The following is a 25,102-nucleotide window of genomic DNA, read 5'->3' on the forward strand; positions in this document are numbered from 1 at the left end:
AGGTCCTTTGTGGCCTAGCAGTGGCTCTGTCAATAAGCTATAGCTAACTTGGCAACAGAAAGAATGAACTGCGATATTAAAGGACTTGTATAAAGAGTCACTCAAACACTATGAAGTTGTCAACATTAACCTATAAAATTCTGTTGTTACCATGTTAAGTCTAAAAACATGATTGTTGATAGATAATGGGATAGTAGTCATTATGTCAGCCATGATATGAGTGGGCTTGACTGGCATTAATAAAGGCCACTGATAGCTTTTTATATAAATAAATATTTCATTGTTGGCTTTGATTTTATTTTGTTCATCAAATATTCATCAAGTGCCTACTGAATGCCAGCTTTTGGCTGAGCACCAGGTTTACAGCAGTTAAGAAGGAAGGAAAATCCGGTCCCTGCATTCTTAGGGTTTACTGTCTGCAGGGAAATTCAAATAATAGCTACTTCCCTCACTACTTCACCCACCTTGGTACCTATGCATTACCGCTTACCCAAGATCTCCACGTGCTCTGCCTCCATGGTTTTGTGAATCCCCAACATACCTTCTTGACATAGAAGAAGGTACTATAGCATTTCTTCTAGCACTCTAACTAGAAAAGCAGTGAGCTCTTTTGTCCACAAAAGAAGACATTCTATGCCTAATCTGTATTATTATGTAATAAATACTGCAGACAGATGCATTATTTCCACGTCCAAAGTTGCTTAAAGGTATGTCTGTTTTCCAAACCCCACATTTTATCAAATCATACCCTGCTCTGGGTTTACTCCTGCGGTGCTATTATCTCTCTTGATTCTGCTGTAAGGTGATCCATGCACAAATTCGTTCTGACAGCGGAACTAACAGAACCCTTGTTGCAAGCACTTGTTGTGATAGGCACACAAAGAAATTAAATACTAGGCAACGTTACAGAAAGGATTAGAACTAGAGCTAACATACCTGAAACTCATATTATGGTGGAAGCTTTTCAACTCAGTTCATTACCCTAATCAGAAATGAAAACTTTCTACCCACCAAGGAGAAAAACTCGAGGTCAGTGTTTCCTATCCCATGGTTACAACATATTAGACACCCCAAAGACCTCATTGGCCTGTCTGCTGGGTATTCTAGAAAATCAGTGAGAAAGGGGGACCTTGGTATGTTCCCTTGTTGCCACCATTTCCAGGTTTTTGCAGCTTTTGAGCTTCGGGAACCAGAGATGCAGCACGAGTCAGCTCCAGGAGCAGGGCCCACTCACCTTCCTTCTCATCTTCTTACTTTACTTTCTCCTCAGTTCCATTCTATCCTTTATCCATCCACCCAACAAACATTTCTGCATCTAATTGTGTTGCTACTCTAGATATTTTTGTCCTTTCCCTCATCAAAGTACGTAAAATACCGTCCCTGTATGCCATGGCACAGATGCTAACCCCCAAAAGTGCATTCTACTTGTTATGGTGCTCTGTGATCAGTGATCTTTGCTATTACTGGGGCAAGGCCCTCCACCAGCAAAGTGATTACAACTTGCTGAAGGCACAGACGATGATTAGCATTTCTTGGCAATAAAATGTTTTAAAGTTAAGGTGTGTACATTGTTTTATTTTGTTTTTATTGGGGAACAGTGTGTTTCTCCAGGACCCATCAGCTTCAAGTCGTTGTCCTTCAACCTAGTTGTGGAGGGCGCAGCTCAGGTGCAAGTCCAGTCGCCATTTTCAATCTTTAGTTGCAGGGGGCACAGCCCACCATCCCATGCAGGAATTGAACCCGCAACCTTGTTGTTAAGAGCTCGCGCTCTAACTAACTGAGCCATCCGGCCAACACTGTACATTGTTTTTTATACATAATGCTATGGCACACTTCACAGACTACAGTATAGTGTAAACATAACTTCTATGTGCACTGGGAAACAAAAAACTTCATGTGACTCACACTGTTGAGATATTTGCTTTATTGCAGTGGTCTAAAACCAAACTTACACGATCTCCTAGGTACGCCTGTATTATCCCCATTATACAATTAAGGAAATATGGCACAGAAAGATTTAGTACTTTATCTAGGGGGGGCACACAGCTAGGAGTGGCAGAGCTCAGATTTGATCTGAGCTCAAGAAAGTGTTATTCTACCCTGAAGATTTAGGTACTTTAAGGCAAATTGTGGTCCCAGAACCTACACCATAAGCATTACCTGGGAGTTTTTTGTTGTTGCTGCTGTTGTTGTTTTAGTGTTAACTCACAGGTCCCACCCCAGATGCACTGAACCAGAATCTGTATCTTAACAAGATCCAGGGATGGTTAAGTTACCTATGGCAACACTCTGGGGTCATCAGGAAAAGGCATGAAGGAGCTACTCAGGAGACTGAAGTGGACGATGAACACACAGAACTGCTGGCTGCGGGAGTCCCTCGTGCTCCGCAGGCCTTGTTGCCCATTGTCAAAATCCCAGCCTGGTCTCTGCTCTCAAGCCCGCATGCCACGGCCAGCACCATGATGAGTGTATTGATTTAGCAATGAATTGAGGGCCCGAACTGGTCTAAGTGAGCTCCCCACTAGGGAGTGAGATTTTTGTCCAGATTCCATCATTTCTCGGAACTGGCTAGGTTTGCTAAGCCTCCACCTCAGCTAGGTCAGGAAACAAAGGTCTTCTAATTTCTCATCTGAAATGAAGGTTAATACTTTCTGTACCTTACCCTCTAAGAGCTGTGAGTAGTGGCTGCACTGATTGAGGTGGCTGTTCTCTCAGCTTAGCCGTTCTGCCTGATTCAGTCAGGGTGCCGCGTACAGAGGCTTGTGGCCAAGAGCAGGTGCCTGTGTTGAGAAGGGAGTATTCCCATCAGCAGTTAGCAAATTTGTGGCTGGGATGGAGTACATTTTACAACAGAGCAGTCATAGTCACATCAGAGATTTGGGCTTCAAGTCCGGTGGTTAGCGTACCCTGAGAGTCCCCAGTACCAGAAAGAGCAGTGGGCAGACCAAGTAGGATTGTGACCCCAGGTCTTTCTGCTGACTGCTGCTACTACTCTCTGAGATTAGAGATCCACATGCAATGCACATGACTTTGCTTAGTATAGATCACATTAAGGGAAATGGGGGATTTTCCCAGAATGAAAGCCATTTGTAACAAAGCAGAAGTCTTCCTCTCACAGGGTGTATACACCTGTGAGGCCAGCATTGGGCTACTGGCACAGACAATTAAAACCTGAATTGAATGAGCTTCTTTTCTTCATAAAGCAGAGCATAAGAAAAAGCTTCATGGCAGCCGGGTGGCTCAGTGGTTAGAGCGCAGTGCTCATAACACCAAGGTTGCTGGTTCGATTCCCAGTAGGCCACCCTCCACAACTAGACTGAAAACAACGACTTGACGTGGAGCTGATGGGTCCGGGAAAAACACACTGTTCCCGAATATTCCAAAATTAAAATTAAAAAAAAAAAAGAAAGAAGGAAAGAAAAACTTCGATCTAGAAGAAGCAGGTTTGACCAAGAATTATGGAAATGATTAAACTGAAAGATTTTAATAAAATTAGAGTATAAAACAGACATCTCTCAACCTTCTTCAACCTTCAGAGTCTCCAAAAGGAGTATTAGAGAAGTTTAGGAGGTGGTGATAAGTCGTGTTAAGAACAGGTGCCCTTGATATAATGTGTGGAGAAGGGCCTTTATCTCTGTGGTCTTCCTCCCCAAAACCCATAACCCACCTCCATCATAAGGAAAACATCAGACAAATCCTAATTGAGACAAATTGTAATCCCAGAAGTTTACAAAATACTTGACCAATACTCCTCAAAACTGTCAAGGTCACCAAAAACAGGTCTGAGAAACTGTCATAGTACAGAGGAGTCTAGGGCAAGATGGCGACTAAATGTGGTATCCTGGAATAGAAACAGGACAACAGAGAAAAAGTAAGGAAATCTGAATAAAGTATGGACTTTGGTTAATAATAATGTATAGTACTGGTTCATTATTGTTACAAACACTCTACTAATGTAAGATGTTAATAAGAGAAAGTGGTTTGAGGTATATGGAAATTGTGCTATCATCATAATTTTTCTGTAAATCTAAAATCATTCTAAAACAAAGTTCATTTAAAAAAATTATAGCAGCAAAAGTAGAAGAGCAAGTAACCTTGCAAAATAAGATGTGGTAACCTTAGAAAAACTGCTTCATAAGCTTTGGCCATTCACACACCACTTTTATGATTTTTGAAGATTTGTGTCCAACTTGTGCTATTACTGACTTAATATTTTTCATTGTCCCTTTCCTTTAACAAATTTACTAAAAAGAAAAAAAGTTAGGAAATCAAGAAATTCAGAGATCTGGGAATGGCTGTTTAGCTCAGTGGTTTAGAGCGTGGTGCTAATAGCACCAAGGTTGCCGGTTCGATCCCTGCATGGGACACTGTGAGCTGCGCCCTCCTTAAAACAAAAAAGAAAGGAAAGAAAGAAAGAAAGAAAGAAAGAAAGAAAGAAGGAAGGAAGGAAGGAAGGAAGGAAGGAAGGAAGGAAGGAAGGAAGGAAGGAAGGAAGGAAGGAAAGAAAGAAAGAAAGAGAAAGAAAGAAAGAAAGAAAGAAAGAAATTCAGAGATCTAGAACTTGATCTTGAGAAAAAAAAACAAAACTTGATATTGGAAAAGCAATAAAGAAAAATTGAGATTCATTAAAACTGATATTAATGACAGATAATTTTAATGAGGACTTACTAGACAATATTCAAGGCCAGGGGTCAGTAAATTTTTTCCTGTAAAGGGACAGATGGTAAATATTTTCAGCTTTACTGAACATTGAGTCACTATTACAACTGTTCAACTCTGTCATCATGGTGAGAAAGCAGCCATAGAAGATGAATGGGCATGTCTGTGTTCCCCAAAACTTTTTTTACTGAAATAGGTGATGGGCTAGATTTGGCCAGTAGGCCAGTTTGCCAGTCCTTGTTCTAGGCAACATTTAGGCTACATTCTAGGTGCATTATATGTATTAACTCATTTATTCCTCAGACTATCTCTATGAAATAGGAACTATTGTTAATCCTATTAAACAAATGAAGTCATTGAGCCATAAAAAGTTTCAGTGGCTCAGTCACAACTACTAAATTAATCCTGAACCAGGATTTGAACCCAGACAGTCTAACTCCAGACCCACATTCTTAATCAGCACTCTATACTGTGTCTGAGTATGTTGAAATTCTGCCTCAAAGCCACATGTTCTCTCTCTGTCTCTGTCTCTCTGTCTCTCTGTCTCTCTGTCTCTCTCTCTCTCTCTCTCTCTCTCTCTCTCTCTCTCTCTCTCTCACACACACACACACACACACACACACACACACACACACATTTGAAGTGTACAGGTAATCACAGCCTCTCACAACCATATAGTCTGTAGAGGCTACTCCAGGACAAAGGGAAAGGAAATTAGCCAAAAGAAACTATGTGGTTCCTATCAGTCTTAGGAAAATGGAAAAGAGTAAGAACAGGCAGAAAAAAGAAATCAAGGAGTTCCTTATCATTATCAATGATAGTTATGGAAAGAAAAGAAAGGAGGATGGTTTGGGGAGGACATTTCAACAGACAGAGGTCCTTGCTGAAGGCAGATAGATGTTATCTCCAGTAAGAGAAACCACTAGTGAAAATGATAGAGCAGTTGGAATGAATATCCCAGTGGGTCATGGGACACAGAGGATATGATATTTGCGCCGCACACTGAGGTGATGGAAGAAGCTGCACCTGGAGGACCTTGCCAGGCTGCCCTAGAAACTGAGAGAAACGCTAGCACATGACACCTATTCTCACAGACTGGGAAGCTCTCTGATGCATACAACAAAGGGACAAATATATTTCTGTCACCATAAATAGACTAGAGTAGCATTAGCTAGGCAAGGCTGAGAAGATAATAATGACAGCATGAATCAGAGCAGTCTGCAAAGTATGGAATGTTCTCATCCTGCAAGGACCCTTTAGGACTAGATTTTTAAAGGCAAACTGCTGCAGAGAGCAGAGAGGTCTTTTTCACTGAATGTAAGTTAAATATATTACAGATTTTAAAAAGTACTGTCCCCAAATGATTGTCCTGGTGAAGGGAGCAGACAATTAATTGATGGTACATCCACATGACTGTAGGGGAAGGAAGTACTCGTAGATAGCAAGGACCTTTATTTTAGTGGAGAAAAGGCAGGTCAATCACTGAGAAGGAAGGACCTGGCAGGGCGGGGCTAGGGAGGAAACTAGGGGAAGGTCTCTGGAACAGCTGCAAAGGAGCCTGGAGGGCTGGGGACTCAGGGTCATACAGAAGGCTTGTTGAGCAGCCTCTTGGCATGAGTCATTTCAACCTTTGGCCTATGAGGTCAAGTTCTTTATATATTTACTTATCTTAGAGGAAGTTCATTGGTGCTATTTTGCTGTCCACTTTTAGTTGTACTGTCATGGCCACAGAGTCTATTGTATGTAAATGAAATGTGACTGTTGGTGACCTGAAAAGGAGATGGATTAGGGCAAAGATGTCATTTTGCTGTTTACTGATGCTTCCTGATCTTCTTGCATCTTGACTTTACTACTTAATGTACATTAGGACACTTGCTTTACCTAAACTTGTCCAATGTGACATGTTCATCTCAATACAAGTTAAGCCATACAGATTTGAATGTCAAGAGGTGTCAGTATGAATAAAGAACATGTTATCAGGCCTTGAGGTCTTTTATGTTATTAGAGAAACCAGACTAGAAAAGAGGCCAGAGGGACTGTTGAGAAAAGAGGGTCATTCATCCCTCCTAGGTGTAGGGCTATGGCCAGTCACCACAGCCCAGCCCAATTATCCTGGGGACCCACAGCCCCTTGGGCCCATCCATGGGGAAGCAAGTGGTGTCAGTTGAACTTGCCCTAATGACACCTGTTGCCCTTTCTTTTCTCTACCTATTTCCAGTGACCACCCCTTATTTCTAAGCACACTAGCATTGCCTGGCTTATTTCACCGACCTTTATAAAGCATAATCCCCATGGAGTTTAACTGTTAAAAACAATGTGTGTGTGTTTTTTTTGTTTTTGCAATCTTCATCCGTAAAGGGCAAAGCTCTGACACCCTTGAATATATACAAAAGAATGAACTCTAGAGCCTGACTGCCATTCCCAAGGAAGGTTCAAGGAATGTGAACAGCAACAGCAGCCCTGGGACAGTAAAGATGCTTCTGAGGTCATTATGGCATTTTGCAGACATTAACACTCACTTGGAAAGCTATATTCTGGCACTTTGCTTTTTGAAAACCAATCATTACCTAGTACTACCTACACTTATACACACCAGGTTCCAAAGCCTGGCCAAGTTTGATGCTTTTTGTCAGTTTTGGTGAGCCTGTCAGTAATCCCCAAAAGCATCAGGTTTTTATTTTAAACTTGATATTGTAAAACATTAACATAGAAGTGAAACTGTACACGTGAGCCAGGACATGTGGCAACTGTACAGAAGTATGATTTAACAGAACACAATAAAGCTTTGTTTTGCTGTATTGACCTTTTCCTGCATGACTAGGAAACTCTCTTCACAACCCAAAACCCTCTTCCCAAGCCCATCTTGGCCAATGCTGCCTTCCAGTTTCTGTTATTCTGTGGGTCCTGATTCCTACTCTCCCTCTGCTTTCTCAGCAGTACTCTCACCCTCCTGAAACTTCACCTCTGTCGATTCATTTATTCACCCATCCACCCACTCAACAGATATGGATTGCATTTCTCCTATGTGTAAGGCCATATGAAAAGTTCTGGCAGAACCAGGACTAGACCCCAGAAGGAACTGGAGATTGTGAGGAGAGAGGGGGCTTCAGAGTCACATACATTGGGCGTAAGCCCCAGCTGCATCGCTTACTAGCTCTGAGACATTGGGCAACTTACTTATCCTGACTAAGCAGTGTTCTAGCTACGTTTGGTGATACTGATGTTTATTTATAAGGCTCTTGAATGAAATAAATGAGATCATAGACTAAAGTACCTGAAACCAAGATGGTGCTCCTACTTTGTCCCCTGACGCCTGCTCCATGTCCATGTTTTGACACAGCTGCACTAATGATGGAAAGCCTTCAATTTTAGAAAAAGATTTATTGTATTGTTGATAGTGTAAATTGGTAGAACTCTTATAGAAGGCATTTAGGCAGTTATCTATCAAGATTACAAATGCACATATCTTTTGACCTAGTAATGCTACTTCTAGGAAACTGTCCCACAGTTACAGTTGCACACATTCAAAATGATGTATGTATAAAGGAATTCAGTTGCAGCCTTGTTTGCAACAGGAAAAAACTGAAAACAAATCAAATATCCCTTAACAGGGGACTGGTTAAATAAATCACACAATGTATTATTGAGCAAGTGTAAAAAAAGAAGAATGACATTCTTTGCATATCAATGTAGAAAAATTTCCATATTGATAGGTGAAAAAAACAAGGTGAAGAATAGTGGGTATAATACATTACATTTTATGAATAAAGATGGGAGATGGAAATAACATTTTCAATGTATAAAGAAACTTTGGAAGAATACACAGAAAAATAAACCTAATAACAGTATTTACCCATGAGTGAGATTGGAACTAAGCAGATAGTGGGGCTGGCGTAGGTGTGCTTTTCACTGCATGCATTTTTCAAGTGTTTTCAATTTTTAGAGCCATGTATGCAGTTCTTATATCCCATTTTAATTAGGTATGTGTAATAACCAGGCCTACCACAAAGACTTACCGAATATTCTCTGTGTGCCAGGCTGGTGAGGGGACAAAAAGACATATAAGACTCAGTCCAAAGACTTCTAGCATTTTAAAAAAAGAAATCCCATTTGTATAATGCGTATATGCAAGAAAAGCCTATAAAAATCACTTTAATATTAATAACGTTTGTTTTTCAATTACAAAAAGAGTTTGTCTACTTAGGACTGAAGGTATCTCCACAGTACAAAGAACAATTCCCATAACTATGAAATTGAAGCCTCATCGTATTGCCCAGGCAGCAGGGATGCCAAGCTGCTAGTGAGAGTTCAGGCAGAGCAAACAAAGGATTGTACCTGTCAGTGGAAACGTACACATTAACCTAGCAATGAATGTGTCAATAATTACCATCTATTTACTTTGTCCACACTGGTGCTTCAGCTGTAAAATCTCAGGAAGATGTCTGCCACAAACGGTTGGCGTTTATTTTAACAAAGAGTTTAATAAGCAGGGACTGGTAGCACTGGGAAGATTGGATGCCAAAGCTCTTGAGACCTTTGGGTCCATTAAAGTCTGTGAAGTCAACAAAACCTTTGTGTTCAGATTCCATCAGCTCCTCAGGGCACTGAAAAGAACAGAAATTGCCCTAATACTTAGAACTGGCTTCCACAAACAAGAGATTCCAAACAGAATCTGTCTAATTTTCCTTTTGGAAGAAAAAAACAGCCTCTTTCCTTACATATGTCAGGGGATTCAGTAAAAATCTCTGTGTGACTACCAACTACTAGACACTGTTCTATACTTTGAGTAGCACTGGAAATTATTTATAATCAAAGGCCAGTCTCCACCTCTTTCTTTGGAGGTGACAGAAAGAAATTCATAGGATTCAGGGTCTAATGGGTCAGACAAATGTCTCCACGTGATCACTAGAATGTATTTTTCTATTTAGCCTAATGGCTTCCTAACTAGTAGCTGCTATTTTATTTAAATTGGAGCACAGAAAATAAGTCCCTTTATATGTTAGTGTTACAAGATTTTAGAACTGTAGTAGATCTATCTTAGCGGTAACCTAATTCAACCCATTATTTATGACTCTTTTGCTGGTAAGCTAATACTGCATCATGAACAAAGAGTTCTTAAGCTAGTTACAGAAAATTGTCTAAACAAATCCAGTCTGCAGGCTACTTGATGTATTTGAGCTTTAACTCACAGGGTTCTAAGGTTGATATTGTGAATTTAAAAGATTCTCTTATGATAGGAGGATTATCTGTATCTCTATGGGAGGGCACTGAAAGTTTCTCTACATCTATGTACTGTTTAAAATATCTCTAAGATTAAATATCCACCAAATATTCCTACTTTAAATTTGGAAGTAAATATATACTTCATATTTTACTTACTCTTACTTAGAGATAAATAAATACCTTATTGATTATAATATTATATTTATATTATTTATTATATATTGCATATATTATAATAAATACTCTATTAGACTTTATTGTATTTCTTTTGTTATTTGTATAGTGGATGACCATACATCTAATGGGGATCCAGAGTGATCTGAGGCAAAAACAGATTTAAATCTAGTTATCACAAGCTGGTTTAAGGAGGAAAAGGTGAAGGTCTGGAATCAGAGTACCTGAATTCAAAGCCCATCTCCAACTCTTAAGGAGTCCTGTGACCTTCGCAAATTATTTACTTTTATCTGTAAAATGGGGAAATCATAATACTTAGTCATAGCATTGTTATAAGATCAAATGAAGTAATTCATTCAACAATTATGTACCAAGATTGTTAAGCATGGTGGGATGGGGGGAGGTACAATGAGTAAATGAATGTACAGGACATTTAATAAACTTGAACTTCTTTTTTAACTTGGACTGTTTTTATATAAAAGCACATACACACAAACTTGGGATTGCATATAAAGAAGTTTTGCGCTACAGAAACAGGAATGAATTATTTATGAAGTCTCCAAGATCATGAAGTTGAAATGGTGAACATACAATAGTATCCAATTTCGAGAGAGACTGTTGTCTGATTGAGGCTCAGAAGCAAAATACACCTGTTGATTGATTTGATATGTGCGTAGAGCAATTTATGCAGCATATTAATTAATTTTCTATGCACTAAAACTGGTTGTCAGGTTTTTTAACATTTCTTTCAGAACAACATCCATATAAATTTAGAACAGCAATGAAAGCATGAATAAAAACTGAAAGGGTGTGACTCTTGTAGATGTTTTTTTTCCTTTCATTTTTCTTTTTTTTTTTTAATTAAAGTTTATTGGGGTGACAATTGTTAGTAAAGTTACATAGATTTCAGGTGTACAATTCTGTATTACATCATCTATAAATCCCATTGTGTGTTCACCACCCAGAGTCAGTTCTCTTTCCATCACCATATATTTGATCCCCCTTACCCTTATCTCCCACCCCCCACCCCCCGCCCCCCTTTCCCTCTGGCAACCACTAAACTATTGTCTGTGTCTATGAGTTTTTGTTTCTCATTTGTTTGTCTTGTTCTTTTGTTGCTTTTGGTTTATACACCACATATCAGTGAAATCATATGGTTCTCTGCTTTTTTTGTTTGACTTATTTCGCTTATCATCGTAGATGGTTTTAACACTGGTGATAAAATGTATTTTAAAACAAGCTCATTCATTCTTTTCTGAGAGGATTAAAAACCCCATTCCACCTATTAGATACTGTTGCCCCTCCCCAAGAGTAACATTCCTGCAATACATTTGTTTTCATTGATTTAAAAATCTATAATGATGATCTAATGCTCTGCTGTTTAAACTAGGATGCTATTCTTAGACTACTGAGGGCATGACAGGAGATAGGAGAAGCCAAAATAATATGGTGTATCTTCCTGTAGCATGAGTTTCCTTTCCTGTTTTTCACATTTAAATCAACAAGGATTTAACATGGAACAGAATGCAAAATCCACCTGGTTTCACAAAATAAAATGTGAAACCTCAAAGAAATTGTCCCTTGCACTGGTCTCTTGGGAGTGTATTTGGGGTACAGAGGCTTTTGTCTCTTTAGGAGAAAGGTTTACAAGTGCTGTACATAAGGAATGTATTTTTCCATCTTTTCACATTGTTGTCAGTGACAAGGGGTTTGGAATCACTTTTACATATGGCTTTAGTTTTTTGCCTATTTCCAAATTTTTTATTGCTTTCTATTATCGACTGAAGCTAGAAATAAATTATCATAGACCATGAAAATGACTGCAATAAAACATATTTCTGACTAGGACTCTGTCTGAGTTTTGAAACGACATTCATGAAAACCCTGCAAGCTCTACTACAAAATCAGAAAGGAAGATATTTCTGTATTATTGGAATGAGGCAAGGTGCTAAAAGAAGGCCTGTGAAAAGCAATTAACCAAAGTATAAAATTTCCCCTAACTTTAGACTTGAAGAAGACTGTAACCTAGTTTGAAGAAATTTGCTTAAACTTCCAGAGCTTTATCCAAAATGTAAGAAGTGAGTCAGTTGTAAAACCCAGTCATTCTCTAGTTCATTAATCTGCTTTATTCTTTTCACAGCACTTATCTCTGTCAGAAACTATCTTAATCATTTGTTTAACTTTGTTGTCTGTCTCTTCCACCTCTAAACCCCAAAAGTAGGGTCCCTTGTATCTCCAGCATCTAGCCAAGCACCTACCTGGCTATTTTATTATATAGTTGACACTCAAAATATACTTGTTGAATTTATTTGTAGGATTCAGAGATGACCACTTTTTATCACGTTCATGTTTGTCAAGAAATACGCCAAAGATAGGGGAAAGTGTATCTGACTTCTTCAAAAGTTCAGGAACCAATCTGAAGGAGTGACTGCCCACCTGTACTTTCAGCCTCCTTTGCCATCTCGGATGCTGTACCACTGATGGGAGGGCAAGGCGGAAAGGTCTTGCTAGAAAAATGGGTGTACATCTCTCCTTACGACCAGAAACTAACGGTTTCCAGTTTGCATCTTTATATAGTCTGAAGTTTCGTACTTTTAGGAGATTAAATAGCACCTATTGTTAAGGACAGGAAATTACTCATCTGCTTAAGAGAATGCGGCGGCTAACCGCGTTAGGGATTTAACGCCAATTCCCTGCGATCACACCAGATGACAAGGTAACCCCAGCTCCCCCCCCCCCCCCCCCCCCCGGGCCTCGCGCGTCTGGGCGCGCGCGGACCGCCGCACCTTGGGTCACAGTAGTGCCGCTCCAGATTTCGGGATGGAGTCTCTCGGTGTGTTCAGGGTTCCACTTCCATGCTCAGGGAGGAGCCCGCCCCCTGCCGGGCGGGGTGGGCATGGGTCGCACCTTTCGGACCCCCAGGGAGCGAGCCGACCCGAATCCCAAGGCCCAGGACGGGGTGGGGTCGGGTCCCCTGCTCACCGCTGCGGAGCCTGCTGCTGTCGCCGGCCTTGTTGAGGGCGCTGCTGGAGCAGCCCATCGCGGCGGTGCCGACGCCGGCGAGAGTGAGGCCCCGAGGGCGAGTGCAGCCACCTGTCCCAGCCCCACGCGGTGTCGGCCCTCGGAGCCCCCGCAGCGCTGAAGTTCCCAGTATTCTGCCAGTTCTGCTCCCGCGGAGCGCCGGGCTGCGGGTGCGCGCCTAGGCAGCAAAGGGAGCCATGCCGAGCGCAAGCAGTCAGGGAGCAGAGAGCGAGCAAGCAGAAGAGGGCAGGGACAGGGGGCCTGGAGGGCAGAAGGGGGACGGTGTGCTAAAGGCAGAGAGGAAACAGGCCTCTGAAGCGGGCATAGGGATGATGTCGGGGGAGGGAGTGAAAGGCTGGAGGACTCGTCTGAACCATCACTAAATAGCTGGGAGGGGAGGAGGCGATTTGGTCAGTGGCTATTGATTGGTAGACTAGATTTTGCGGCGACAGCCTTAATCTTACGTAACTTCAGTACAATTACCACAAGGAAGTTTCACGTTGATAGGATACTATTTAATCCATCCTTATTCAGCTTTGGTCAGTTGTCCAATTCGGGACCACATACTGCCTTTAGTTGTACTTTAGTTTGCTTTAATCTGAAGTAGTTCCCCCAGTCTTTGTTTTTCATGACCTTGACATTTCTTAAGAGAACAGGCCATTTATTTTGTAGAACATTACTCAGTTTGGGTTTGTCTAATGCTTCCTCATGATTGTTTTCAGGCGATGCAGTTTGGGCTGAAATACACAGACGTTATGTTATTTGTGTATTTATATCAAGTGGCACATGATGTCGATTTGTCCTATTACTCGTGATGTAGTTAAGGCACTGTCTGCCAGGTTTCTCCACTGAAAAGTTACTATTTTACTCTTTGTAATTTATGGGGAGAGACTTAGTAAGTATCCTATTTCTCATCAAACTTTTATCTGCCACTTTCAGTATATATTAGTATTTTTGCTTGGATGAATTATTATGAGTTATGAAATGAGTTTTTCTAATTACATTTCTTCTACATTTATTACTTGGCATTCTACTTTAACGGAGCACTTTCCCTTTTCTTCCATTTATTATTCACTTACATCAGTAAATACTCATGAATTTTTACATTATTCAATGGGTCATTACCATCTGTGTTAGTTTATTAGGGCTGTCATAACAAAGTACCACAGCTTGGGTGACAAACAAAAGAAATCTATTTCCTCACAATCTTGAGGCTAGAAGTCTGAGATCAAGGCGGGGGCAGGGTTAGTCTCATTCTGAGGCCTCTCTCCTTGGCTGGTACATGGCAGTCTTCTCCTGTGTCTGCACATGGTCTTCCTGCCATGCGTGTCTGTGTCCTAATCTCTTCTTATAAGGACACTAGCTATATTGGATTGGGGCCCACCCATATGACTTAATTTTACCTTAATTACCTCTTTAAAGGCTCTGTCTACAAATACACCATGAGATACAGGGGGCTAGGACTTCAACATATGAATTGTGGGGTGACAAAATTCAACCCATACACCATTATTTTGATGCTCAAGTTATCTAAAATTTGGCATATTTCCTTTAAGGGTCATGTGATACAACGCTATGGTCTTTACCATATGTTTAAAGGTCTCTCCTTTACTTCCTTCCTCCTTCCCTCCTTTCCTTCCTTCCCTCTCTCCTCCTCCTGATCCCCTCTCCTTTCTCTTTCTCCTTCTTCGTCTTCCTCTCTCTCCTGCGCTGCAGGCCTGACAAAGCCGTGGCCACCCAGCAATCAGTTCACAAATCCCTTTGAATGAAGGAGACTGGAGACTTTTGTGCAAGGACCCTTCATAACATTACACAGTTAAAATTTTTTAAGAAGATGCCTGGGAATCTTTCTTTTCCTCAGGTATAATTTCTCAGCCATTTTCTTCAGGGGAAGCGTTTTATAATCAGGTGAACAATAATAAAATAATCAGGTGTCCTGTGAGTGTTAGGAAGCTTCTCATGAGCTACTCTAGTTTTTGCTCAGTTGTCTCAGGAATGAAATGGCTCTAGGGACAAGGACAGCGGTCAAGTACAGGTTCAACACCATAGTCCTCCACTTACCATACTTTACCTGGCTGAGTGCCCAGTTTGCCAGTAGCAGCAAGAATGACCAACTGTAAGCCTCTGAAGTGGTACCATTCTTTGATGGGCTCTATCAGCTACCTCATGGAAGATTGGTAGGACCTCCTTGGGGACAGTAGATAATCTTTACCGTAACAGACACTGGATTAGACTTACTTTTCTTGCCCACTATGGATGAGATTTATTTTTCCAGCACCATCTATGTGTGGATGGTACCATCAAGACAACACACACCTATCAAGACATTACATTCAGCTCTGTACCTTATCAAAGAACTCACTTTACTGTGAGACAAGTAAGGGAACAGGTTCATTTCTGTGATTTACTGGTCTTTCCATATACCTCATCATCCAGAAGCTAAATCTAGAGAGTGATGGAATGGCATATTAAACACTGCTATGGCCAAGATTAAACACCTTTGAAGTGTGGGGTGCTGTCCTGTGGTTTGCTCTATGTCCTATGCTCTACACCAGAGATTAATGAATAGTTCTGCTTCTCCCATGACCAGAATAGGCAGATCTGCATGTTGCTCTCCACTCCAGGCTTCTTGTTCATTTGGTGAACTACAAAATAAATTCCTTTTCTGCTTAACTGAGCTAATTTATTTCTGCTGCTTACAAAAGTGTCTAGACTAACATACATATGCTTACCCTACCTTCCCTCTCCCTCACCACTCTCCTTCTTAGCAATTACCTGCCCTTATTCCTTTAGTCTTATCTTGATAATACCTGATTATAACCGATACTGTGATTTCAAAGGCTCATAGACCTTGATGTGTTGTATTTTGAAGGCAGTAGTTCATAAATCTTTTCACTTCCAAGAACTCCTTTTATCATTTTTCTTAGACATACCCATGTTTTGATGTTGTTACAAATTTACATTTATTATCTATTTCTCCATTAAGTAGTGACATTTTCTGATCAGCATGACATGCAGTGTTACAGTATTAATTAATTCTGGTTAAAAGCAAAACACATTGATGTCTTAGCCTGTGCATTACAGGTTTATGAAGGATAAAAGTACATGGCAGGCGTTTCAAAGTATTGAAAATAAAATGTAAAATGTCATACTTTTGTGGACACTTAGGACCACAGGATGCCCATTTATACTAAAATTTCAAAAATTGACTCTAAGAAATAAAAAATAACCCAAAGACCAAGCTTTATAGACACTCCCACTTTCCAAAAGTGGTTAAGTACTCTTCCACAGTAGAATTGTGACTACAGTACTCTGAGTTCTTTGTATCCAAGAGTATTAAAAAAATATGCTTCCTTGTACAGAAGAAATGGCTTTAAAAAATAGGAGAAATCATGTATGTGGCCTATTTTCTTTTAAAGAATTTTATTGGGGAAGGGGTACAGGACTCCACTGGGGAACAGTGTGTACTTTCAGGATCTCCTCCAAGTCAAGTTGTGTCCCCTCAATCCCAGCTGTGGAGGGCGCAGCCCAACTCCAGTTCCGTTTGCCGTTGTTAGTTGCAGGGGGCAGAGCCCACCATCCCTTGCGGGAGTCAAGGAGTCGAACCGGCAACCTTGTTGAGAGCCCACTGGCCCATGTAGGAGTCGAACCGGCAGCCTAGGAGCACGGAGCTCCAACTGCCTGAGCCACCAGACTGGCCCTATCTAGCCTATTTTTAATTCAGTATACTCTGGAGCATTCCCAGTCTGAACAAAAAGTGTATAGGAGAAATATTTGATTCTTTTTTATTGTGAAGGCAAAAAAGGTAGAGATGAGTAAGCAGCATTCATTCCCTCTTGTCCTCTAAGGGTTGAGAATTCTTGTATAGGTGTATGTGTGTGTGGTTAGCTGAAAGGACCCTAACATTCACTGAGTTTACAGGGTCTTTTCACTGGGATTCACCGTCCCTCACTCACTGCACCACATTTGTGAGAATGTTTAAGGTCCAGGGTGGCTTAAGAATGTGAAGGCTGAGTTACACAGATAGAGTTCCAAATTACTAATGGGCACTGAATAAGTAATAGTTGATGAAAAACGAATCTGATAGTTGTAACTGTTTAACAGTGAGGAGATGAATTAGTGTACTGAACCAACGAATATCAGATGAACTTGTTAGTATTTGCTCTAAAAGGGAATGCAGCCTGTCACTTTTAATGTTCATAGCAAGTAAAAACCAGAAGCACAGTAAATGGAAGTGTCTGCAGAGTTCTCAGAAACTTGGACCAGAGATTTTGATGAAGGAAAACCAAAGGAAGGCCTTATGTTAATTCTGTGCTATCACAATTAACTGTTTGTATTCCTTCAAGATCACCCTGAATGCGACAAGACTAGCATCTAGAAAAAAATAATATCTGGATAGCAAAGTCCTTTCTCAAAGCTATACATTTCTTAACTTTTTAGTATTAACATTTTCAAACGTACAAAAAGCTGAATAGTGGGGCAGCCAGATGGTTCAGTTGGTTAGAGCACAAGCTCTGGACAACAGGGTTGCTGGTTCGATTCCCACATAGGCCAGTGGGCTGCGCCCTCCAAGGCTGGATTGTGGACAGCGAGCTGCTGCTGACCTTCCAGAGGGGCGGCCGGATGGCTCAGTTGGTTGGAGCGTGAGCTCTCAACAACAAGCTTGTCGGTTCAATTCCCACATGCTTGTAACTAAAGATTGAGGATGGCAACTGGACTTGGAGCTGAGCTGCACCCTCCACAACTAGATTGAAGGACAACGACTTGGAGCTGATGGGTCCTGGAGAGGCACACTGTTCCCCAATATTCCCCAATATAATAAAATAATAAAATAAAAAACTCTATTTAAAAAAAAAAGCTGGGGCCGGCCCGGTGGCTCAGGCGGTTAGAGCTCCATGCTCCTAACTCCAAAGGCTGCCGGTTCGATTCCCACATGGGCCACTGGGCTCTCAACCACAAGGTTGCCGGTTCAACTCCTCGACTCACTCAAGGGATGGTGGGCTCTGCCCCCTGCAACTAAGATTGAACACGGCACCTTGAGCTGAGCTGCCGCTGAGCTCCCGGATGGCTCAGTTGGTTGGAGCGCATCCTCTCAACCACAAGGTTGCCAACTCGACTCCCGCAAGGGATGTAGACTCCCTGCAACTAGAAAAACGGCAACTGGACCTGGACCTGAGCTGCACCCTCCACAACTAAGACTGAAAGGACAACAACTTGAAGCTGAACGGCACCTCCACAACTAAGATTGAAAGGACAACTTGACTTAGAAAAAAGGCCTGGAAGTACACACTGTTCCCCAATAAAGTCCTGTTCCCCTTCCCCAATAAAATCTTAAAAAAAAAAAAAAAAAAGCTGAATAGTACAACAAACACCAGTATACTCTCCACTTAAAATTAACAGTTGTTAACACTTTCTTGCATTTACCCTACCTACCTACCTGTTCATATACACCTATTTTAGCAACTTGAAAATAAGTTGCAGATATCATACTTCATCTGTAAATACTTCAACATACATCTCTTTAGACTAAGGACAGTCTCTGTAACTGAAAGTGGGTATTTTTAATAGTAATAGTAAACTTCTGACATTGGGGTCAGCAAACTGTGGCCTGCAGATCAAATACAACCAGCTGCCTAATTTTGTAAATAAAGCTTTACTGAAACACAGCCACACTCATTCATTTACACAGTCTGCAGCTGCTTTTGTGCTACCACACAAGAGTTGGGTAGTTGCCACAGAGACCATACTACAAGCAAATAGTATGATAACTCTACTTGTTTGGTTAATTTCATGTCAAAGTGGGGCATACATTTGAATAAACTTTGAGGTGACCTATGGTACACCTGGGTATTGGTACCGGCCCTAGCTTTGACAATACACTAGATATGGAAACTTGAGAATAAAAATGCTACTTATCTCAAGCAAGTTTTTGTGACTGTTAGACAAAACAAATAAAAGGTTGTTGATGTAAGAACATCTAAACCTATACAAAAGTTGTGAGTTTATTTGAACCAAACTGACAACATATGCCTGGGAGCAAGACCTCAAATGCTCCCAAGAATAATGGTTTTGCAGCTGTTTTTATGCATTTGAAATTAAGGATGAGATGTAAGGAAGATTGGCGAAAGCAAGGCAGGGATTGGATACAAGATAGTTAACGAGATTATGTGCTCTCTTGAGGGTTAATACCTCTTCGAGGAGTATTACTAATATTTTAAGGGTGTGTTAACCTAGATGCACAAGAACAATGGACAGAACTGGCTTAAAACTTTTAACTAAAGAAGTTATAGGCCTGAGGTGTGACTACCCACCATGACCTGCCCAGTTAGGAATTTATGATATCACCCTGTGAAATTCCTTTCCAAAGAACGCCCTTTTTGGTCCACACTGAGTAGCATAGCTCCCCGCACAGTTCACAGCCTTTTTTTCTTGCCTCCTCCTCCTCCCTGACCTTCCCCAGGGCGCAATGACAGCAGAAACAGCTTACCTACTGGGTAAATTTACTTGTTTTTTCTTGGTGGTGGCTGTGGGGGGTACTTTCTGGACCTAATATTTTGAATAATCCGTCACTGAACATTTATATCAAGGTCCAACTTTCCCAGCAAAAAGATTTTTTAAATTAGACCTGTTTATCGCTCTCTCTGTGCAAATTCGGCTTACAAGTTGACACTAACAGGGTCAAAAGAGAGGTGAGTTTGGGGGAGCCAGCACGGGCGCCTTCTCCGAGGGACCGACAACCTGGGCGAGGGCAGGAGAGTGCACACAGCTACTTGAGCCCAGGCGTCACTGATGGCAGAGGGCAGACCCGACAGCTCAGGCGCACCGGAGTTCTCCCGGTCTCTCCCGGAGCCGGGGCGTGGGGCAGAGATGAGCTCAGCAGCACTAAGACCACGGTCCAGCCGTCCCCGCCTCTTCTCACCGCTCCTCTCGCCTCCGCCTCAGTCAGCTTCTCCACCTTCTCCCGCCCAGCTGGACCGTCCTCGGTTCTTCAGTTCGCAGCGGGAAGCAACAAAGTGACAGCGTGGGAAGGTTTGAGCTCGCAGCGAGGATAAGCGTACCGGGCCACCGCCGTTCTAACTCGCGGTATCTATAGCAACCGGCGGCCGCCCTCCTCTTCTTGCCACGCCTTCACTGCTTGCCTCTCAATTTGCTTCCGCTTCCGGTCCCGGAATCCCGTCCGCACCGTGAAGAGCTTTGCATTGTGGGAACTTTTTCCTTTCTCGCTCCCCGGCCATCTTGGCGGCTGCTTTTGGTGAGTGGGCTCCAAGAGCTATAGAGCTTTAGGCAGCGCGGGGAGCCCAGCGGGTTGCCGTGTGGACCCCCTGGTCGTAAACTTCCTGTCCTGTTCTCTGTGTTCTAGGTTGGGGGCCGTCCCGCTTCTAAGGCAGGAAGATGGTGGCCGCAAAGAAGACGGTGAGTGAAGCGGGCCAGGGGAGGAAGTCGATTTCACGTGGAGAGATGAGTCTGAACGGGGCGGGCAGATCTGAGCACACTGGGGACACAGCATGCCCAGTGGCATTTGGAGGGTCCGAAAAGGAGCCCGAGAGGCCCTCTCAGTGACTTGGGACCCTCGACTTCGGAGCTTTTATTAAGGGGTTAGACAGACTTCCAGAAAGCTAGATCCAGTTTTCAGGTGGTTACAGACAAGGCCTTGAGGTCCGTGTTAAATGTTTGTTTTTTGTAGAAAAAGTCGCTGGAGTCGATCAATTCTCGGCTCCAACTTGTTATGAAAAGTGGAAAGTACGTGCTGGGGTACAAGCAGACTCTGAAAATGATCAGACAAGGCAAAGCGAAACTGGTCATCCTTGCGAACAACTGCCCGGCCTTGAGGTAATGGCAAGAACCTGAAGTGTGTATCATCCACTGCACATTCATCCTGAACGAATATCCAGAGTGTAAACTTGCAACATGGGTAGCATGAACTCGATTTTACGTAAAATTTGTTTTACAAATGAACATTTGCAGAATGACTTAAGGCTGCTATTGTGGTTGGCTCTTGATGCCCCCCCGCCCCATGTTTTCTCCTTGTGTAAGTTTATCTTATGGATAGATGTGGCAAAAAGGGTAAAAAACCACAGAATGTCAAAAGTTTGAAGGAAGCATAGACATGTAATTTGTTTTTCCATGTGTTTTGTGTCCTACCTTTGGTCATTCTTTTAGCTTTGAGATGCTTTAAAAGTGTTTAATTGTATGAACTTGTTTTAGTGTAGCAAAGGAATTACAGGCTCTCGTAGAATCACCTAATTCATCCTGCTATGTTAATTCTGTTAGCCAAAGTGTTTGCTTGATTTTATTTTTTAAGAAGGGCACAACTTAGTGGCCCATGTGGGGATTGAACCAGCAACCTTGGTGTTATCAGCACCAATCTAACCAACTGAGCTAACTGGTCACCCCTTGTTTGACTTTTAAAATTGAACTTAGTGGGTACTGTAAATGAGTTAAAGAAACTTGGACATTACAGGATATAAGCTGTGTAATCATTTTCCCCACCCACGCACATTGATTTTTCTATGATAATGTACAACTGGCTCACAGAATTTTATAGGGTGTCTGTATTTCTGGAGTGTTCTCACCTCCCTCCTATCCCATAGTTTGGTCTTATTTCAAACCTTTCTTTCATGCCTACCTTCCATAGCAGTGCTTCTCTAAAGTGAATGTGCACACAATCACGTGAATGAGCTTGTTAAAATGCAGGTTCTGATTTTGGGCCTGGGATGGGGCCTGAGATGATGTGTTTCTAATAAGCACTTTGTGACACTACTGCTGCTCTGTGGATTCACACATTGAATAGCGGCAGAGTTCTGTTAGAACGCACTTCAAATTCATAAAACCATTAATATCTACCTACTCATTTGACACAAACAGTAACTCTGGGCAAGTAATACCACTCCCCATCTTGGATTCAGAGCATCAGAGGGTGATAGAAATGGACTGTGAAAGATAACATGGTTCAGATTCTGGATCTTCCCCTTATTTTCTGTGCCTGAATTTCTTCATTAGTTTTTTTTTTTTTCCAAAATGGAGTACATAATACATTAGCGGTTGTTATGGTATTTTATGTAAAATGTCCAGTATTTTGTAAATGCTAAGCAAGTAATGCTTTTGTTTTGCACCCTACTCAAATGAACATAGATACTGTCTTAAACATAGGTGTTGAGTAGATATTTGCTGGTTGTCTCATCTCTTGTAAGGGATCCAAGGAGAGGATGATTTGTATTGGCTAATGGATATGATAATATGTTTTTAAGAGTAATAACTGGCTTAGTTACTGTTGAAAGGCCTCACCAATATTACTAATTAGAGAAGTAGTAACATTTAGTCTGTTACTTGGTATGGCATTCATTTATTTGCCTTTTTGGTTCCCAAAGGAAATCTGAAATAGAGTATTACGCCATGTTGGCCAAGACTGGTGTCCATCACTACAGTGGCAATAATATTGAGTTGGGCACAGCGTGTGGAAAATACTACAGAGTATGCACACTGGCTATCATTGATCCAGGTATGATGTTAAGTCATTTTTTTTTTTTTCCCTTTATAATGTAATACAAATATTTGCTATACAAATGTCTTTGGGTCCTGAGTTCATGGTGAGAATTTGGATATATTGAGGGATATCCTATAGTTTTATTTCACAGAGAATTGATAATAAATGTTAGTACACTGGCTTTGTTATAAGTGAGTGTTTTTACTATGAGATTATGAATTTCATTTGATGAAGCACCTAAGAAATTATCTAGGAGCTTAGTAAAAGGTGAAATTATGAAAGGGGAGAATAATCAAGTGACACAGAAGTAAGTAGTCCTTACTGGCTCCTTGAAAACAGGTAAAATTGGTTGGGAAAAAAAATGCCTACAACTACAATTGACCTTCACAACTCAGGTTTGAACTGCACGGGTACTCATACACGGATTTTTTCCAGTGGGTTTTGCATCCATGAATTCACCAACTATTGACCAAAGACAGTAGTTTTGACCGTGGTTGGGAATCCATGTATGCAGAAGGCCAACTGAAGTTACACACGGGTCAGCACCCCTAATCCCTGAGTTGTTCAAGGGTTAGGTGTACACATCATACTGTTTTGAACTTAGGAACTTTTAATTCATAAAATACTGCGAATATTCTCGCTGTTCTGATTTTGTAATAATCAGTGCAGGCTAAACATTCGCTATATTAAGACCAAGCATGTGTCCCCAGACCTAGTTCTCTTCCTAGGTCTGGTTTTAAAATGCTGGTTATAAACTAAGTCTGATTTATGTGATGCATCTTAAGTGGGAAATGTCTGACTCTGATCAACCTCAAGAAATGGCAGCACAGCGAATACAATAATGTGAAGATAACCACTGCTAATTTTATGATTACCACTTACCATTAAATGAATTGTAAAATTATTGTTTTATTTTCTAGGTGATTCTGATATCATTAGAAGCATGCCAGAACAGACTGGTGAAAAGTAAATCATGCAAAATTTTTCTTTAATAAAACTGGTCAGAGTTCGGTTTAAAAACTGTATTCATTTCAGTTATTTTTATATCTTTGTTTCAGTACACTTTCCTGAAGCTAGGATTAGAGAGGATGAGGTAGCTAGGTGTGGTGAGACTTGGGGGTAAGAATTATATACATCCCAATTTCCATTTTCTCATTTGAGTAAAGGGGGTGCAGTGAGTTCCTTTCCTGTATTGGATTTTCGTAATTCCACTCTCAGGACATTGTTGGCATTTTATATTTGAGTATGTTTGAGTGGCAGCAAAGTTCAAAACCCAGAATTTAACCAGAATTGCAGTTTATAGTCCCGCTTAAGTCTACCAAATATGAGTAGCAAAAAGGACTAAATGAAGTTCCTCTCCACCCCAGATTTTGTCACTGCATATTACATCTCCCAGGTATGTCTCATGGAACCCTTTTCCCATGTCTGTTAATATCCTTTGGAACATTCAGAGGAATTAATTTGGGGGGAAATACTGATTTACACACATCTTGATTTGCAGAGTTGAATGGTGCTTGTAGGGTATACCCTACACAGTCTGCTTTGGCTCTAAGGGAGGTTGTAGATGTGGCAGAAATGACAATGTCTTTTGGACTTTAGAATCAATCTGCATGGTCAGGAGGTTTTTGGTGGTACCGTAGATGAGAGACAGATGATGAGGATGCTTTCAGTACATTATCCAGAAAGTCAGGTATCTACTGAACTTGAAGTCAGAAGACATCCTTATAGTTACGTAACAACTATGGGTGAGTCAAATTCCCAGTTTCACAAGTGTGGGAAATGGTCTCTTTTCAGGCTAACATTGCATGGTTTTAGTTTGTTTCTGAAGTTAATCTGAGCTTATGGATATAATTTTGAAAGTAGCTGTTATGAACTAGAGTTTTCTTACTGGTTCTGTTACTCAGTGTTTCTCAATTTGGGAGTACTGATATTTTTCAATGGGACAGTTCTTGTTGAGGGCTGTGAATACTACAGGAGATCTCATTCCTGGGTTTCCTTCCATGTCATTGTATCAGCACCTCCAAATGTCACCCCATATTTTCCAAGTAGTATCCTCTGGATAAGAGTCAGAGCTACATGAAAATCTATAAATGTCCTAAGGTGCTCCAGACACTGGTGTGCCCAAGGTCATTTAAAATGTTTAAATCTTGATATGAATTGCTTGGTCAGACTTTCTGGTCTCTAATGCCATTAATCTGTTTCTGTGGTTCAAACTGTTTCAGTCTTTTAGTTAAGGAAGTTTATGAACTTATTTTTCACCTATTCAGTCAGTTTCTCAGATTGACCTTTCACGCTATTTGGGTTATTTGTCCCTCTAGGTTGACTAGTTCCAATTTAATCTCTAAAGGGATAGTGACCTAAGGAATACAATATTGTAGGTTCCAGCATACCATTTCTTTGCAGTGCTTCTGTTGCATGACTGTTTGGCTCAAGCATTTTGGAATTAATGGATTTTAGAAAATAATGATTTCTAGGACTTTCTCCTAGGTAGTGATAATACGCTATAAGATCATTTGGCTTTTACCTTTTTATATGTGCTTT

At 41.2% G+C, this 25,102-nt stretch overlaps 2 protein-coding genes and 1 non-coding gene across 4 annotated transcripts in view; 2 read left to right on the forward strand and 1 right to left on the reverse strand.

Moving 5' to 3' along the window:
• The window catches only part of ERICH5 (glutamate rich 5), a 40,689-nt gene extending 27,201 nt beyond the window's left edge, over positions 1 to 13,488 (reverse strand). For both annotated transcript variants that reach the window (XR_016021515.1, XM_088799037.1), the window contains exon 1: positions 13,039 to 13,488. Coding sequence is in view for 1 of the 2 variants with exons in the window: in XM_088799037.1 (XP_088655163.1) it covers positions 13,039 to 13,096 (58 nt within the window). In the remaining variant the exon portion in view is untranslated. The remainder of the gene's footprint in view (positions 1 to 13,038) is intronic.
• Positions 13,489 to 20,224: 6,736 nt separating this feature from the next.
• Positions 20,225 to 23,581, forward strand: RPL30 (ribosomal protein L30). Its single transcript, XM_019714992.3, has 5 exons — positions 20,225 to 20,329; positions 20,438 to 20,490; positions 20,762 to 20,907; positions 22,446 to 22,576; positions 23,482 to 23,581. The coding sequence occupies exons 2-5, from the start codon at positions 20,470 to 20,472 to the stop codon at positions 23,529 to 23,531; spliced, it is 348 nt and encodes a 115-aa protein (XP_019570551.1). The 5' UTR covers positions 20,225 to 20,329; positions 20,438 to 20,469; the 3' UTR covers positions 23,532 to 23,581.
• Positions 23,187 to 23,317, forward strand: LOC141567961 (small nucleolar RNA SNORA72). The gene has a single exon (XR_012491006.1). It is a non-coding gene; the product is annotated as a small nucleolar RNA SNORA72 (small nucleolar RNA).
• Positions 23,582 to 25,102: the final 1,521 nt, after the last annotated feature.

The sequence above is a fragment of the Rhinolophus sinicus genome, chromosome 6 (assembly GCF_057876585.1).
Source record: "Rhinolophus sinicus isolate RSI-liver-muscle chromosome 6, RSI-T2T, whole genome shotgun sequence".
Classification (NCBI taxonomy): domain Eukaryota; kingdom Metazoa; phylum Chordata; class Mammalia; order Chiroptera; family Rhinolophidae; genus Rhinolophus; species Rhinolophus sinicus.

What these genes read in the sequence shown, in the direction of transcription:
- RPL30 (XM_019714992.3), top strand. Translation starts at nt 20,470, where the DNA reads ATGGTGGCCGCAAAGAAGACG. An exon ending in TGGTGGCCGCAAAGAAGACG is followed by an intron (nt 20,491 to 20,761) that starts GTGAGTGAAGCG and finishes TGTTTTTTGTAG; the next exon opens with AAAAAGTCGCTGGAGTCGAT. An exon ending in AACAACTGCCCGGCCTTGAG is followed by an intron (nt 20,908 to 22,445) that starts GTAATGGCAAGA and finishes TGGTTCCCAAAG; the next exon opens with GAAATCTGAAATAGAGTATT.